General features: G+C 44.5%; 1 protein-coding gene across 1 annotated transcript; it reads left to right on the top strand.

Moving 5' to 3' along the window:
- The first annotated feature begins 2,289 nt into the window (after positions 1-2,289).
- On the top strand, positions 2,290-11,127 carry LOC149331747 (N-acetylgalactosaminyltransferase 7-like). The gene is made up of 5 exons (XM_089557406.1): positions 2,290-2,536; positions 2,639-2,883; positions 5,020-5,186; positions 8,467-8,680; positions 10,947-11,127. The coding sequence occupies exons 1-5, from the start codon at positions 2,414-2,416 to the stop codon at positions 11,125-11,127; spliced, it is 930 nt and encodes a 309-aa protein (XP_089413532.1). The 5' UTR covers positions 2,290-2,413.
- Positions 11,128-12,632: the final 1,505 nt, after the last annotated feature.

Genomic DNA, 12,632 nt, shown 5'->3' with positions numbered 1-12,632 from the left:
GCTGCTAAAAAAAATCAAAAGAATGAAAGAATGACGTTTCGCTAACGTTGCTTGTAAAATTTTGAGTGCATGTCCTTGCAAATATGGCCCAAAAATGACTAAAATGGACGGGAACAGCGTCAGCGGATCCGATTTCAACAAGTCTTCCCCGTGGGTTGCACCTGTGTGGGAAGAGGGTACAGTGACGTCAGAAGGTAAAATTAAGGGGCAGTATCTAATTCAGACCACAAGGATTTCGTGGCAAGCATACAGGAAGACAAAATTCTTTTCTTAGCGTCGGCCCCCTGGGCGCATAAATTTTGAATTGTGTATCGATAACCACCGATTTCCCCTGCTCGGGAGAAGTAGCAAACCGCTCCAAAGAAAGCACTCTTTCCCTTTCTTTTTTTTTTCTCGACATGGTTAGAACAATATAGTCAAAGGGAATGTCAGTAAACGCAGATCTTAGTTGTCATTCGCCGATGATTGCTTTTGCGAATGAACTGAGGTGTGACTTGCATATGGCTACATAGGCTGGTGTTAACTCTCGACTTTGGTAAATAAAGACAAAGAGCATATTTAACCATCAAGCAATGTCAAAAAGCATCTGAAGCAAAATAACTTTATGGGTTTCGCAATAATAATTAAAGGTCTACCCAAGGACTACCGAGAGAAAAAAATTAATCCAGAATTAGTTTTTTGTTGCAACGCTCACGATCTTGTTAAAAAAAAGGGCAGCTTTTACGTTTGTTGTGTAAACAGCAGTGGCCCATCGCACAGCTTGGTCTCGCCATTTGCGCACGTTCTCCTCAAATTCACACGCGCGATAATTGTTTTTGCTCTCGCGGGCACGAGGGCAACGGACGGCTGCAGCTAGCGTCCTCTCCTTCCATGTCAAAGAGCTTAGGTCGAGAAGCTTAGGTCCTCCATCACCTTATATACAGCCAACTGCCACATTGCATGTCACGTTGCAGCATCATCAGTGCATGTTATTTCCTTCCTCCATGGCATGTGCCCAACCTACGTCAGGGGCTTTAACTACGTCACGACACTAGCGCGCCCGTGGTGTCAGCAGAGCGAAGCTCAGCGCACCTGTATCCGATCCGGTTGAGAGCGCCACCATGTCTGACAGCACACCCCGACGAAGCTTCGAGGGCAATACTAACAGCTACGGCTATAAAAATTGTGGCGGTAGTTATAGCGGATGCCGAGCTGTAATGGGGTTGCACTGTCAAACATATCACTCAAGCGTCAACGTTTACGAGTATGTTTCGAATGCGCAGAAAGCAAATTTTTTGAACAGTTGGCGGATAACTGGTCTATTGGTTGTCACATAGAACAACCCTATCGATAAAGTTTAATCACAAAGGAAAAGCCGAGGGCAGTGCAATGGAGCCGGGGTGGGTGGTTCTCATCGGTTGGACGGGCTATTAGTTTCGTTTTCACTTATTAAAAACGTTTTTATCGATTTAAGTTTACTTAAGAGGGTGACTGCTATCCGAGCTGAAATTAAATTTTTGCGTGGTTTTATTTTGCGGCCATTACTGTGTGCAAGACCTCTTAGGCTCAACAACTTCGTCTTCGAGTTAGTTTTCTGGAGTGCTTGTTCGCTTGAGATTCTGCCAGTTGTACCGTACGCCTTTGTGACTAAGAGGCTGATTTTTTGTGTTAACTTATCACCTCTAACATCACGCAGAATCGTGTCGGCGACGGTTGCTGAATGGAAACACCCGGGTGTTTCCTAGCGGCCGTACCTCATCACAAATATATCGCACCGACAACGCTGGCATTCTAGAAGAAAACGAAGATGTCTAAACGGAAGCCCAAGCCTGGACCTAAAGGTGATCAGTAGCGTTACGCATAAATAATCTGTAACTACTGGGTTCATTTCCAACGCATCGCGATTATAAACACGCAAGCAATGCGTCTGGAAACGAAAGCGAAGCCGGCGTAGCCGTAGGTAACGCCGCTCCGTCGTCAGCGACATCATGCTTCCATCGGCAGGCGCTGCTGTGCTGCCGGTTTTTCTGACAAAACTGCTGTCGTGGAGTCGTGAGTTGTATGTCGTGTGTGCGTGTGAGCGCTGTGCGGTTCGCGCTAAATTAATTAGGTGACGTAGGGGCCAGCTTTGGAATTCGCGCCTCGTCAACTGCCGTTTTAACACATTTCGCTTTTGATGCTCGAAGGGCGTTCGGTTCAAACGCCGCCCGACTGCTTGTCGTCTGCTCGTCGTATGCGTGGCTCTGCGAGAGGGACGGAAGAACGCTGACCGGCCGTGGTCACTTCGTGTGTGCGCTTGTGCAGTTGTGTGTGGCGCTATGTTGGCCTCGACATCCCCGCGTTGCTGACACCTACTAACCTGTAAATATACCGTTTACGCGTCTCTCATAAGCCTCCCTCGTGTGTCGCAGGCAACCTCGTCGACGTGATCGCCATGAAGCTGGTGAACTTCAGGCGCAGTCGCATCATCAAACTCGTCTGCGCCATCGTTCTGCTCATATTCGTGGTCACTTTCTTCCTGCCCAAGCCGACGGGCGACGAGTTTTATAGGGACCGAGTAAGTCGTTTTTGGCCCATCGGTGCGCGGCGCGGTAACGTTAGCGGCGTTGACGGGGCGTATCGTAAAATTGTGCATCCGAAACAACGCGGTGCTCCCAAGGACCGAGAACAGGAGCTGCCGCCGCCGATGCCCGTGTTCAGGGAGGATCGGACCCTCGGCAACTTTGAGCCCCGCGACCACGAGCTGAGGAAGGTGAAGGGACCTGGCGAAGGCGGAGTCGCCTACCACGTACCACCCAGGGACAAGAACAGCGCGGCCGACTCCAACATGCAGTACGGCATGAACGTCGTGGCCAGCGACCACATTTCGCCCAACCGAAGCGTGCCTGACATCCGACTGGACGAGTAAGTACAGCCGCTCCGTACGTCAGTTATATGACGCTGTCCGTTTAGTGAGACGTGTACTGTCAGCGTGAAATGAAACGCGAACGGAACCACTGCAACACAGATATAAAACCACAAGAATTTAAGCTGGTAGTGAAGTAGTACAGGAAGGGCTCATTAACACTTCAAGAGAGCGGATCATCGCGCGTTCGATGGGTAAATCACTTGCGCCAATATTCAGTTTCCGTCAGATTAGATCCCGTTTTGCCGACACTATGCTTTCGGTCGGGGCATTCGGTTAAGCACTGCTCAATGTTCTAGCTTTACTAAAACGATACTGGTCGCACCTAGTTTGGCTCGGTGGTGTAGTTCGTATCGGTAACCTTGTTGTAGCGATATGGTCGTTTACCAAACGCTCTTTAGCGATCCGGTTCGGCCTGACGTTAACTTCCGATCGGCTATCTGTCGTTGCGTTCACTGACAGCCAACTTGTTTTACAGCCAGTGACAAGATCTGAATCTGCCGACAGAATAGCTTGGTTAAGTCTCGAACGAACACTTTGCAGCCTTTGTGTAGCTTTGTAGTGCAGGAGAGGTTTGTCAGTTCTTTCTTCAATCTTTAAGCTAAATGTGTGCAGTGTAATGTTCTTCGCTCTTGTGTTACTTTCACTAGCTCCGCTTAGTTTTCGGTCATGTGCGCACATTCTGCCAGCGTGCTACTTGGACAGTCCACATCCGCTTTTAATATTTATAGCCAGTCTTCTTTTCACTACACTCTCATCGCTACCTGCTGTACGAAAGCTGGCAAACCCACCTGTCGCGCAAGCTGGAATTCAGATGCTGTGAGGACGCATAAGAATAGTTGCACGTGTCAACTCGGGCTATTAAACGCACATCTGTGTGCCACGGTGACAGGCCCGCCTCAGGAGTTTGCTCATAAATCGTTCTGTGCCACTGAGGGCCAGCGTTGCAGAAAGGAAATGTCGAGAGCTCACGTCAAACTGTAAATGTCATCGAAGCACTGCTGTTTGGAGAAACACGCCATAAAGCCGTCGGATGTGTAGCGTTAAAAAGGTTAAAGTGACCACTGCAGAACAGTTGCTAAAGCATATGTCTGAAAGCATTTAGGTGCAGACGGTGCCATTAGTTCAGTAGAGCCAGCTTTTATGCGCAAGCGAAAGAGCTGTCATTCGCTGCTTGAAATACTGTAATTGGTCATCCCCCCCCCCCCCCCCCAAAAAAAAAAAAAAGCAGTGTAATAAAGGAGCACCCCTGCTGGTACACTGCTGGTGTCTACTTAAACAGTGTCATATTACATCAGAAATACTCAGCTGCACTTTGTCTGTTGTTAACACACATTACTGCTAGAATGAAACCTCCTAAGTATTCTTGAATTCATCTCCATTTTTAGAAGCTTATGTAATGTTGTACATTTATATTGATACGGTACCAGCCAGTGGTACTATTTCAGATGTTTAGGACACAACGTTAATACAGAGCCAGCTTGTTAGCAGTAGTGTTGTTGTGGAAAGCAGCGTTGACAGCATTTAAGCTTCTATTTACAGAAGGAATGTTCAGGTAGAAGAGCTAAAGTAGTTTTCCCATTAAGTGCTGTAAGTGCTGCCATCTGTTGGCTGCTACAAGAAGCTTGTATGTGGCGGTAGCAAATTTATTGCTTAGATTTTTTTAAAGTCAACTTCTAAAGTGCTTTAACAACCTGCTTTTGCCGTGTGCCATCGTTCTGCCGAAGCTCACCTTCAGTACGAAATGTTGAAACTTTATATAAGCAGTGATGCGTCTAAATGAATGTGCCAAAATTGTGCTGACTCATTGCAGAATTTGGAAATCCTGTGACAAATCTTTATGCGTCTTGTACATTATAAGCAATGGTTGGTCCTGCGCACTGATCTCCTACCAGCTCAAACTTGTGGGAGTAGTGACATGCATACCAGAATATTGATGATTGCGACGCTCAAACATCAGCTTTGTCTCCATTCTTGCAACGCCAGTTAAATCTGCCCGTGGCACATTTCTCTTAGCATATGTTGCACTAGCGTCAGGATTCTTTTACTATCCCTAATAGCTGCTCTAACTCTCTTGTGTCTTCCTTGGATCTAATTAGTGAGCAGCTCTAAAAAAAATTGCACGTTGGATGCAGGTGCAAGTACTGGGACTATCCGGAAGACTTGCCAACGACGAGCGTGGTGGTGGTGTTCCACAACGAGGGTCTGTCGGTGCTCATGAGGACTGTGCACAGTGTCATCAACCGCTCTCCTCCGCAGTTCCTCAAGGAAGTGGTGCTCGTCGACGACTTCTCTGACAAGGGTGAGATAGGACTCATTATACCTTACCTTCTCCCTCGCGCTTTGTGTTGTGCGGGTCTTGTTTTGCAACTCGCAAAACTGCGTTTTTTGAAATGTACAAAGAGAACAGTGGTGTTAACAAAAGGAATAGATTATGCGATGACTAAGTGGCAAAAAAGAGGGACCAGTGGTGGAAATGTAGAGTTTAGGTGGAGGTGTGAGACTTCATCCCGTTTATTTATTTATTTATTCAAGTTACCCCTAAAGGCCCTCCAGGAGAGGGTATTACATTGGGGGGGGGGGGGGGTACAATCATATAAGTATGGCTTGGTTTGGTTTATGGGGTTTAACGTCCCAAAGCGACTAAGGCTATGAGAGACGCCGTAGTGGAGAGCTCCAGAAATTTCCGACCGCCTGGGGTTCTTTAGCGTGCACTGACATCGCACAGTACACGGGCCTCGAATTTCTCCTCCAAAGAAACTCAGCCGCTGCGGCCGGGATCGAACCCGTGTCTTTCGGGTCAGCAGCCGAGCACCATAACCACTGAGCCACCGCGGCGGCTCAATCATATAAGTAATCGCGATACATTTTAACAAATGAGTGTAGCAAAAAACGTTAATTAAAACATAAGGCATCACACAAAGGAAAAATGAACACTAACAAAAACAGCAAACTTTTACACATTTCCGTCACAGCGAAGAAGCTCTTGGAATTCTTTATTGTCAGTTTCTGTGGCGATGACTGATGTCAAACTATTCCATTCAGTGATAGTACGGGGAATGAATGAATTGGCATAAGACGATGAATGACAGTTTGTGCGTTTAACTTTAAAAGAATGATCACGACGTGGAAAGATGGCATCAGGTGACTGAAACAAATCACTGCGAAGGGAAGTGCGTTGCTTGCACTCCTAAGGCACATGACTTCATGCTAGTTCCTCTATGCTGATTACATAATTCCAATGTGTCTCATGTCGTTATCTTAGAATTAAATTATAGACCAGCTCTAAGAAAGAAAAAAATGTTTTCAACACTCAGAGTTATGTGAAATTACTTTGGCATGCTACCAATTAGTCCTGGAAATTTCGCCAGAACAAGTGGTGGTATAGCATAAAAAAAGTTAAGCTTGTAAAATTAATAAGAAAGTAGAGTAGAATATAGTTTAGCATTATAATATGAAGTTTTATAATGCCATAAAATTTTTCAAAACACTTGTACATCAAGAATACTTTGTACTCACTTAGGTAATTTATTTGGTGAATACTCTTCCCGCAACTTCTTTATCAGTAATGTAAGTTTCCGTCACAAGTAACCTAGTGCATTGTAATTAGATCTGCTTTTGTTGCCAAAATACACTATTCATGAAGCTTGAAATGGCCCAGCAGAGCTTCTTAATAGTTTTCAGTGGTTATATTAAGGAACCCAGTTATTCACTCCTTTGGCTTGGGGAATACTGGCCCATTTTTTTCATTACTATTCTGCCTTCTCACCAAAAATAAGAAGTCTTGCTGCAATCACCACATAAATTGCGAAGCTAGAATTCAGAAACTCGATAGCAGGAATTTCTCCTTTTTGGCATGAAACTACGAAAAATTAAATGCGTTATTTTTTGCTCTAGGCGTGAGTTCAAAAGCTTCTTTTGCTGTGTTTTTAGCCATCCAAGGTTGTCCCTGGTTCTCAGGTAAAGTCAGAGCAACAAATAAACGGAGCGTGACATGCTTTCTGTCTGTAGTTGCCAACTTTTTCTCATTCCCCCCGCGGCATGCGGTGAAGTCAAAAGCGATCGAGGAGTGAATGGTGGATTGAGCGAGAAGTGCAGCTGGCACGTTAATCCGTTTCCAAGAGCAGCAGCTGTTGGGGGATCGTGTCTTGCTTGCAGGATTCCCGTAGCTGCCAGTCTGCCGTAACATGTCGCTTGTATTTTTTTTCTGGCTTTTGCTGCATTTTGCTGCTCCATTTCATTGGCGTCTTTTTTTTATTATTATTTGCTCGCGTATTGCTGCTGCAATCCTTTGTGCATGTGAACGAGTGTTGCCTGAGAGTGAAAGAGGTTTTCAGCTTCTCTTTTTCTGTTTGGTCGTTTGCTTAACGCTGAAGTTTTATTGCGTTTAGCATGTCTTGGGGAGGCCCTCAAACTCGTTCCAGTGAGGCAACTTCAAGTTGTATAGTTCTGAAACTAACCTAAGTATTTCTCGGAGTAAAAATTGTGAATTATTTTTTTTCTGTATTGCTTGCTCACCTAAAGCGATATGTGGTTTTCAGCTTGCTGTAATCTAAACAGCTGAAAGTTTCTTTTTTCTCTTTTTTTTGTTATGAAACTAAGGCGTTGCCTATGCTTTTCTGGGGATTTGAGTGTAAAGTCTCTGTTGTGGCCTGAATTTTAGATCAAGTTTCAGGAATAACATTTGAGCAGTTGTATTTTTATGTCTGGCATCTACTTCTCTTTGCCTGACTTATGCAAATATTTAATGTAATATATAGTGACATTTTCAAACGATCTATGCTGGTTTATTTATCAGTACTGTCATCAAATAAAGCAGACAGTACTCTCGTTAACCTTGTAAGAAGGTGCTATGCAGGAATATTCCTTTTAATTGATTCAAATAATCCCTGCCAATGTGAAAAATGACAAGAGATCAAATGCATGTTTTCAAACTTAATTCTGACGGGCGTGAATCAATGCTGAATTTTTCTTGTTCCATTGTTTTTCGTTCGCTAGCTGTAAATCAGATGGAAATAGCACAAACAGAGCAGGAGCATAGTTTTACTTTTATTTATTTTTATTTTATTTGAAAATACTACAGCCCCATTCTAGGGGCTATAGCAGGAGTGGGTACATAAAATGTGGAACAATTCCACGCATACAAGGGTACAATACAAGCATTAAAAATATAAATGCTGAAAAACTTTTGATAGATATCGGTTCACTTTTGATAGATATCGGTTCGGCGAGAATAATGCACATGTTACTACTAGCTAATAATGATTACAGTGAGTAATAAATCCACTTTTCTATCCTTACTATTAGGTCTGAATGTAGTAGTGAATTAGCAAGAACCACATCAGTGTCCTAGTCCCAGTGCATTACAATGATTCATGGGTGAGGGAACATAACATTATGTTAAGTCAGTGATAGAGGCAGAGGCGTTGCCTTGCAGGGTGATGTGCCTAACATGACTGGGAAAGGTAGCTAGATGTTTGTGTGGCATATTGGGATGTGGATCATTGTTTTGTAGCTACACCCATGAAGCACTGCAACTGAGGCAACTTGTTCTGAACTTGTTCTGTGTTCACTGCGTGCAGAGAACCTGAAGGGTGAGTTGGAGACGTACATAGCGCGCAACTTCCCACGAGGCCTAGTCCGTCTGCTGCGCAACAAGGAGCGGGAGGGCCTGATCCGCTCGCGGAGCTATGGCGCGGAGCAGTCGCACGGTGATGTTGTCCTCTTCCTGGACGCCCACTGCGAAGTGGGCATCAACTGGCTTCCGCCGCTGCTGGCACCGATCCGAGCGAACAGGTAAGTGGGAACACACTGTAGTGTTGGGAGCTGCACACGGTGCTTTATAGTTCGTCTGGTCTTTGCAATCACTGTGGTGTACTGGAGTAGTTTAATGTGTCAACCTGAGTACAGTCTTTCGAAGGAATATTGAAAGAGAGATGTAGGAATTCACCTTGCTTCGGGCAAGGAGGTAGGAAGGAGTATGTCCTCTCCTTTGTTGCTGTTTGTACAGTAATATGCTACGCGCATTTGCATTGCTGTAGTTTTTCTGTCTTACCATAGTAGATGCTTGGTTTGGTTTGGTTTATTGGCGTTTAACGTCCCAAAGCGACTCAGGCTATGAGGAACGCCGTAGTGAAGGGCTCCGGAAATTTCGACGTGCACTGACATCGCGCAGTACACGGGCCTTTAGAATTTCGCCTCCATTGAGATTCAGCCGCCGCGGCCGGGTCGAACCCGCGTCTTTCGGGTCAGCAGCCGAGCGCTGTGACCACTGAGCCACCGCGGCGGGGCTCATAGTAGATGTGTAGTGTCTGAACTGGATACATCTGAACTGGATACATCTCTTCATGGAAGATGTCGTTCCGGGGGGGGGGGGGGGGGGGGTGATGTAAACTGTCAGTAAAGAACGCTGTCAAATGGCAAACCATTTGTTGGGGTTTAATGGGGAAACTTAGGCCACTTTGGAAAAAAGAAAAAAACTTAGTGATGGTGGTCGCTTTGTCGGTCAAATGAGGGCTGCAAAAGGCAGGCCCCCATTCGAATGCATTACTGTGCATTCCATCATGACAGCAGTCCAAAGGCACCAACCAGAAAAACCAGAGTTCAAAAAAAAAAGGTAGGTTTCGAGCATTGAGGTTGAGGTCTGTTGTTGCAAGTATATTTCTCACTGAAATAAAGACGTGACAGTGAACGTGCATTTCTATCACGCTTTATGTCAAGGAAAACTAAACAGATATTGGGCATGTGGAAACATTTCAAGCCAACTGCCGTTGCATTACCAGACACAAACACTGTAAACTGTTTCCAAAGCTCCTGCTGTCTGGGGTAGCCTGATTTTGTCTTAGTAAGACAGATTAGAAGGAAAAGCAGTGTTTGCAGTTGAGGGATAATTTTATGATGTGGCTGCAGACATGGCTGGCAAAAACTTTTGTTGAGCCACTGAAGCTTTAGTGAAGCTGCCACAAACAGTGTCTGTATACTTTTGCGTAGGAATTTCATGCCAAGAAGTGATAGCTAGCTTTGTCATCACGGGAATATAATTATTCAGGTTCGAGCCCTTATTGTTTCCTCTGCTGGCTTCCCTTTTTCCCTTTGCCATACGTTGGTAGCCACCTGGATGGATATTTTGCTGTCCTAGTTTCCCTGCTTCGGTTTGCTTTCTGCCTTCTCTCATTTGAAGTGTTTTGAGTTTCTCTTGAGTGTTTAAGGGGGGAGCCTGGTCTTGAAAAAAAAAAATTTATTAATGAAGTCACAGTTGAGAAATCTTCAAGGATTATGTATTTCTGTGTGCCGATTCTAAATATGTCATTTAATTTCACCTAAAACAATTCCTTGAGCACTTATACAATTTTTATGCATGTATTTTGTGAAGAGCTTTGAAAAAAATTTCTTGCGAGAAACTTGCTGAAATGTATGCCATTGGGTTCTCTTGACACCAAGGAACGCAGTAAGGGTAAAATTGTCTTCCTGCCTATTCCACAACTTAATTTATAAAGTTTTTAAGTTGTCTCTTCAGAAATGAGAAGAAAACGTGTATTCCTGTTTCAGTACGCTATTACTCGAGTTCTATGATAGCCAGGATGATAATTGGACCCTTGTTGCATTCCTTGGTATCAAGAGAATCTATTGGCATACATTTCAGTGACTTTCCTGCAGCAAATTTTCTTCAAAACTCTTCGCAAAATACTTGCATAAAAATTGAATAAGTGCTCAAGGAATTGTTTGACATGAAATTAAATAACATATCTAGAATCAGCGCACAAAAATACATGTGCCCTGAAAATTTTATAACTATGACTAGATTAATAAAATTTTCTTTTCAAGACCAGGCTCCCCCCTTAAGCAATTTGGAAGGCGATTATCATTGCACCTAGAAAGCAGTCGGAAAATTAACATGGGCTGTCCCTGCAGTTCTTAGAAAAATTAATAGGCATTTGAGTTTGATGTTCTGGTCTGTAGAAGCACTGTTGCTAGCTGGCCTGGCCCTCTCATGGTATAACTATTGTGTGGAAAAACCTGTGTTGGTAATTGCAGTGGAGACTTATTTGCACTGCCACTGCAGGCGTGCCATGACAGTGCCCGTGATCGACGGCATCGACAAGGACACGTTTGAGTACCGGCCTCTGTACCACGGTCGGCAGCACTTCCGGGGCATCTTCGAGTGGGGCATGCTGTACAAGGAGATCGAGATACCCGAGGAGGAGATCAAGCGCCGCAAGTACCACAGCGAGCCATACAAGTGAGTCATCATCATGAGCTAGAAACGAAAAAAAAAACAAATAAAAAAAAAACAATGTAGGTTTTTCCATTTTGCTCGTTCTTTTTTAGCTCAGTAGCTTGCCTAGAAAGCCACAAAGCAAAGAAAAGCAGGAGGAAGATTTTTATTTTTGCCTGTGTGGCACACGTGACGTTACCACTGGGTGCCGTCACACATAATTAATGACCAATTACTAAGCAATGATCAACCACCAATTAATGAATAATGAATAATGAATTAATGAATTACTGATGAATGACTAAATAATAATTAACAGCTAATTAATGAAGCTCAAGCTTCGCCTTTAGGGGTTGAACGCAACAGAGTGCTGTTGCGCTGCAGGGCGTGTTTGTAAGGGGCGGGCCCTTCCGGCTCGCCCCATCGACCTCTCACTGTAAATAGGAATAAAAGTTTTCCTCCTCCTCCACCGAACGCCACCACCCGTTCAGCGCGATGCCTTGCGCTTTGTGACGTTTTTGAGTACAGGAAATGGCTCAGTAATTGTCTGTCATCTCGGTGGACACCTGAACCGCACCGTAGAGGAAGGGAGGAAGTGGGAGTGAAAGCAGAAAGAGGGGTCGTAATGAAGAAAATGATAAGCGTGACACCTCTGCTGACAAGCTTCTGCGGACAGCCTTCTGTCGGCAACGATGAGGAATTAAAGGCTTTCGCCTTAAAAACCTTGTAACCGTCGCCAGAAGTTGCCTCCCGAGACCTGAACCAGCAACGCCGAATATAAAGCCTTTTGTAGTTACACAACACAAATCGGATTGGGCGATAACTGCTCGCAGAATTGCTGCTCGCACTACGGTGGACATAAGTTCTCACGGAGAACGCTTGTCAGCGCACTAGCTGTTTAGCGAACTGTTCCCATACAAGTCAGCCATATTTTAGAGGCATTGAACTATTCGCCATTCTCTACGAATCGCATCGCTTAGAGAACAATTCTTTTATTTTGATCTTTCTTGAAAGACAAATACATTACCAGATCTGGTTTATTGACTCCTTTTTTAACCTGCCAAGTAAGTTTTGACGATCGATTGTGATTGAACAAAATGAGGAAAAAAATTGCCGATGAACGTAACTTTGTAATGCGAAATTTGAGCGCAGCTCATCAGCTGGCCCTTTCCGGTATACCTCAAACTTCCTTCCTATTATGTAAGAATAATAAAGTTTTTCAGACAGACAGAGAGACTGATCAGCTGTTTTAGCTTTTCGATAGATTGAGGAAAAGAATTCATGTACAGTTACAGACAACTTGTTATTTTTCACACATTTTCCTCCTCCAAGAAGCACTCCACTTACAGTTCTTGACTGTCATGAAGGAAGCTTTGTAGCCGAAGAAATAGATGAATATATGCTGGACTTGCAGCACCAATGTCTGGTTCTCAATGACGACGTCTAAGCAAGTATTTCGCGAGGCTGTCACAGTCGTGGGAGGCGTTACGAGCGAGAGGAACGGGGTGTTCTCCCACATCAGTGGTAAGGAAT

The sequence above is a fragment of the Amblyomma mixtum genome, chromosome 8 (genome assembly GCF_055824585.1).
Source record: "Amblyomma mixtum isolate Tamu chromosome 8, ASM5582458v1, whole genome shotgun sequence".
Lineage (NCBI taxonomy): Eukaryota > Metazoa > Arthropoda > Arachnida > Ixodida > Ixodidae > Amblyomma > Amblyomma mixtum.
This window is presented reverse-complemented; position numbering and strand designations above follow the sequence as displayed.

Excerpts from the sequence above, each read along its gene's own strand:
- LOC149331747 (XM_089557406.1), top strand. The coding sequence starts at position 2,414 with ATGAAGCTGGTGAACTTCAGGCGCAGTCGCATCATCAAACTCGTCTGC. Across the intron at positions 2,537-2,638 it reads ACGAGTTTTATAGGGACCGA|GACCGAGAACAGGAGCTGCC; the intron begins GTAAGTCGTTTT and ends GGTGCTCCCAAG. Across the intron at positions 5,187-8,466 it reads CGACGACTTCTCTGACAAGG|AGAACCTGAAGGGTGAGTTG; the intron begins GTGAGATAGGAC and ends CACTGCGTGCAG.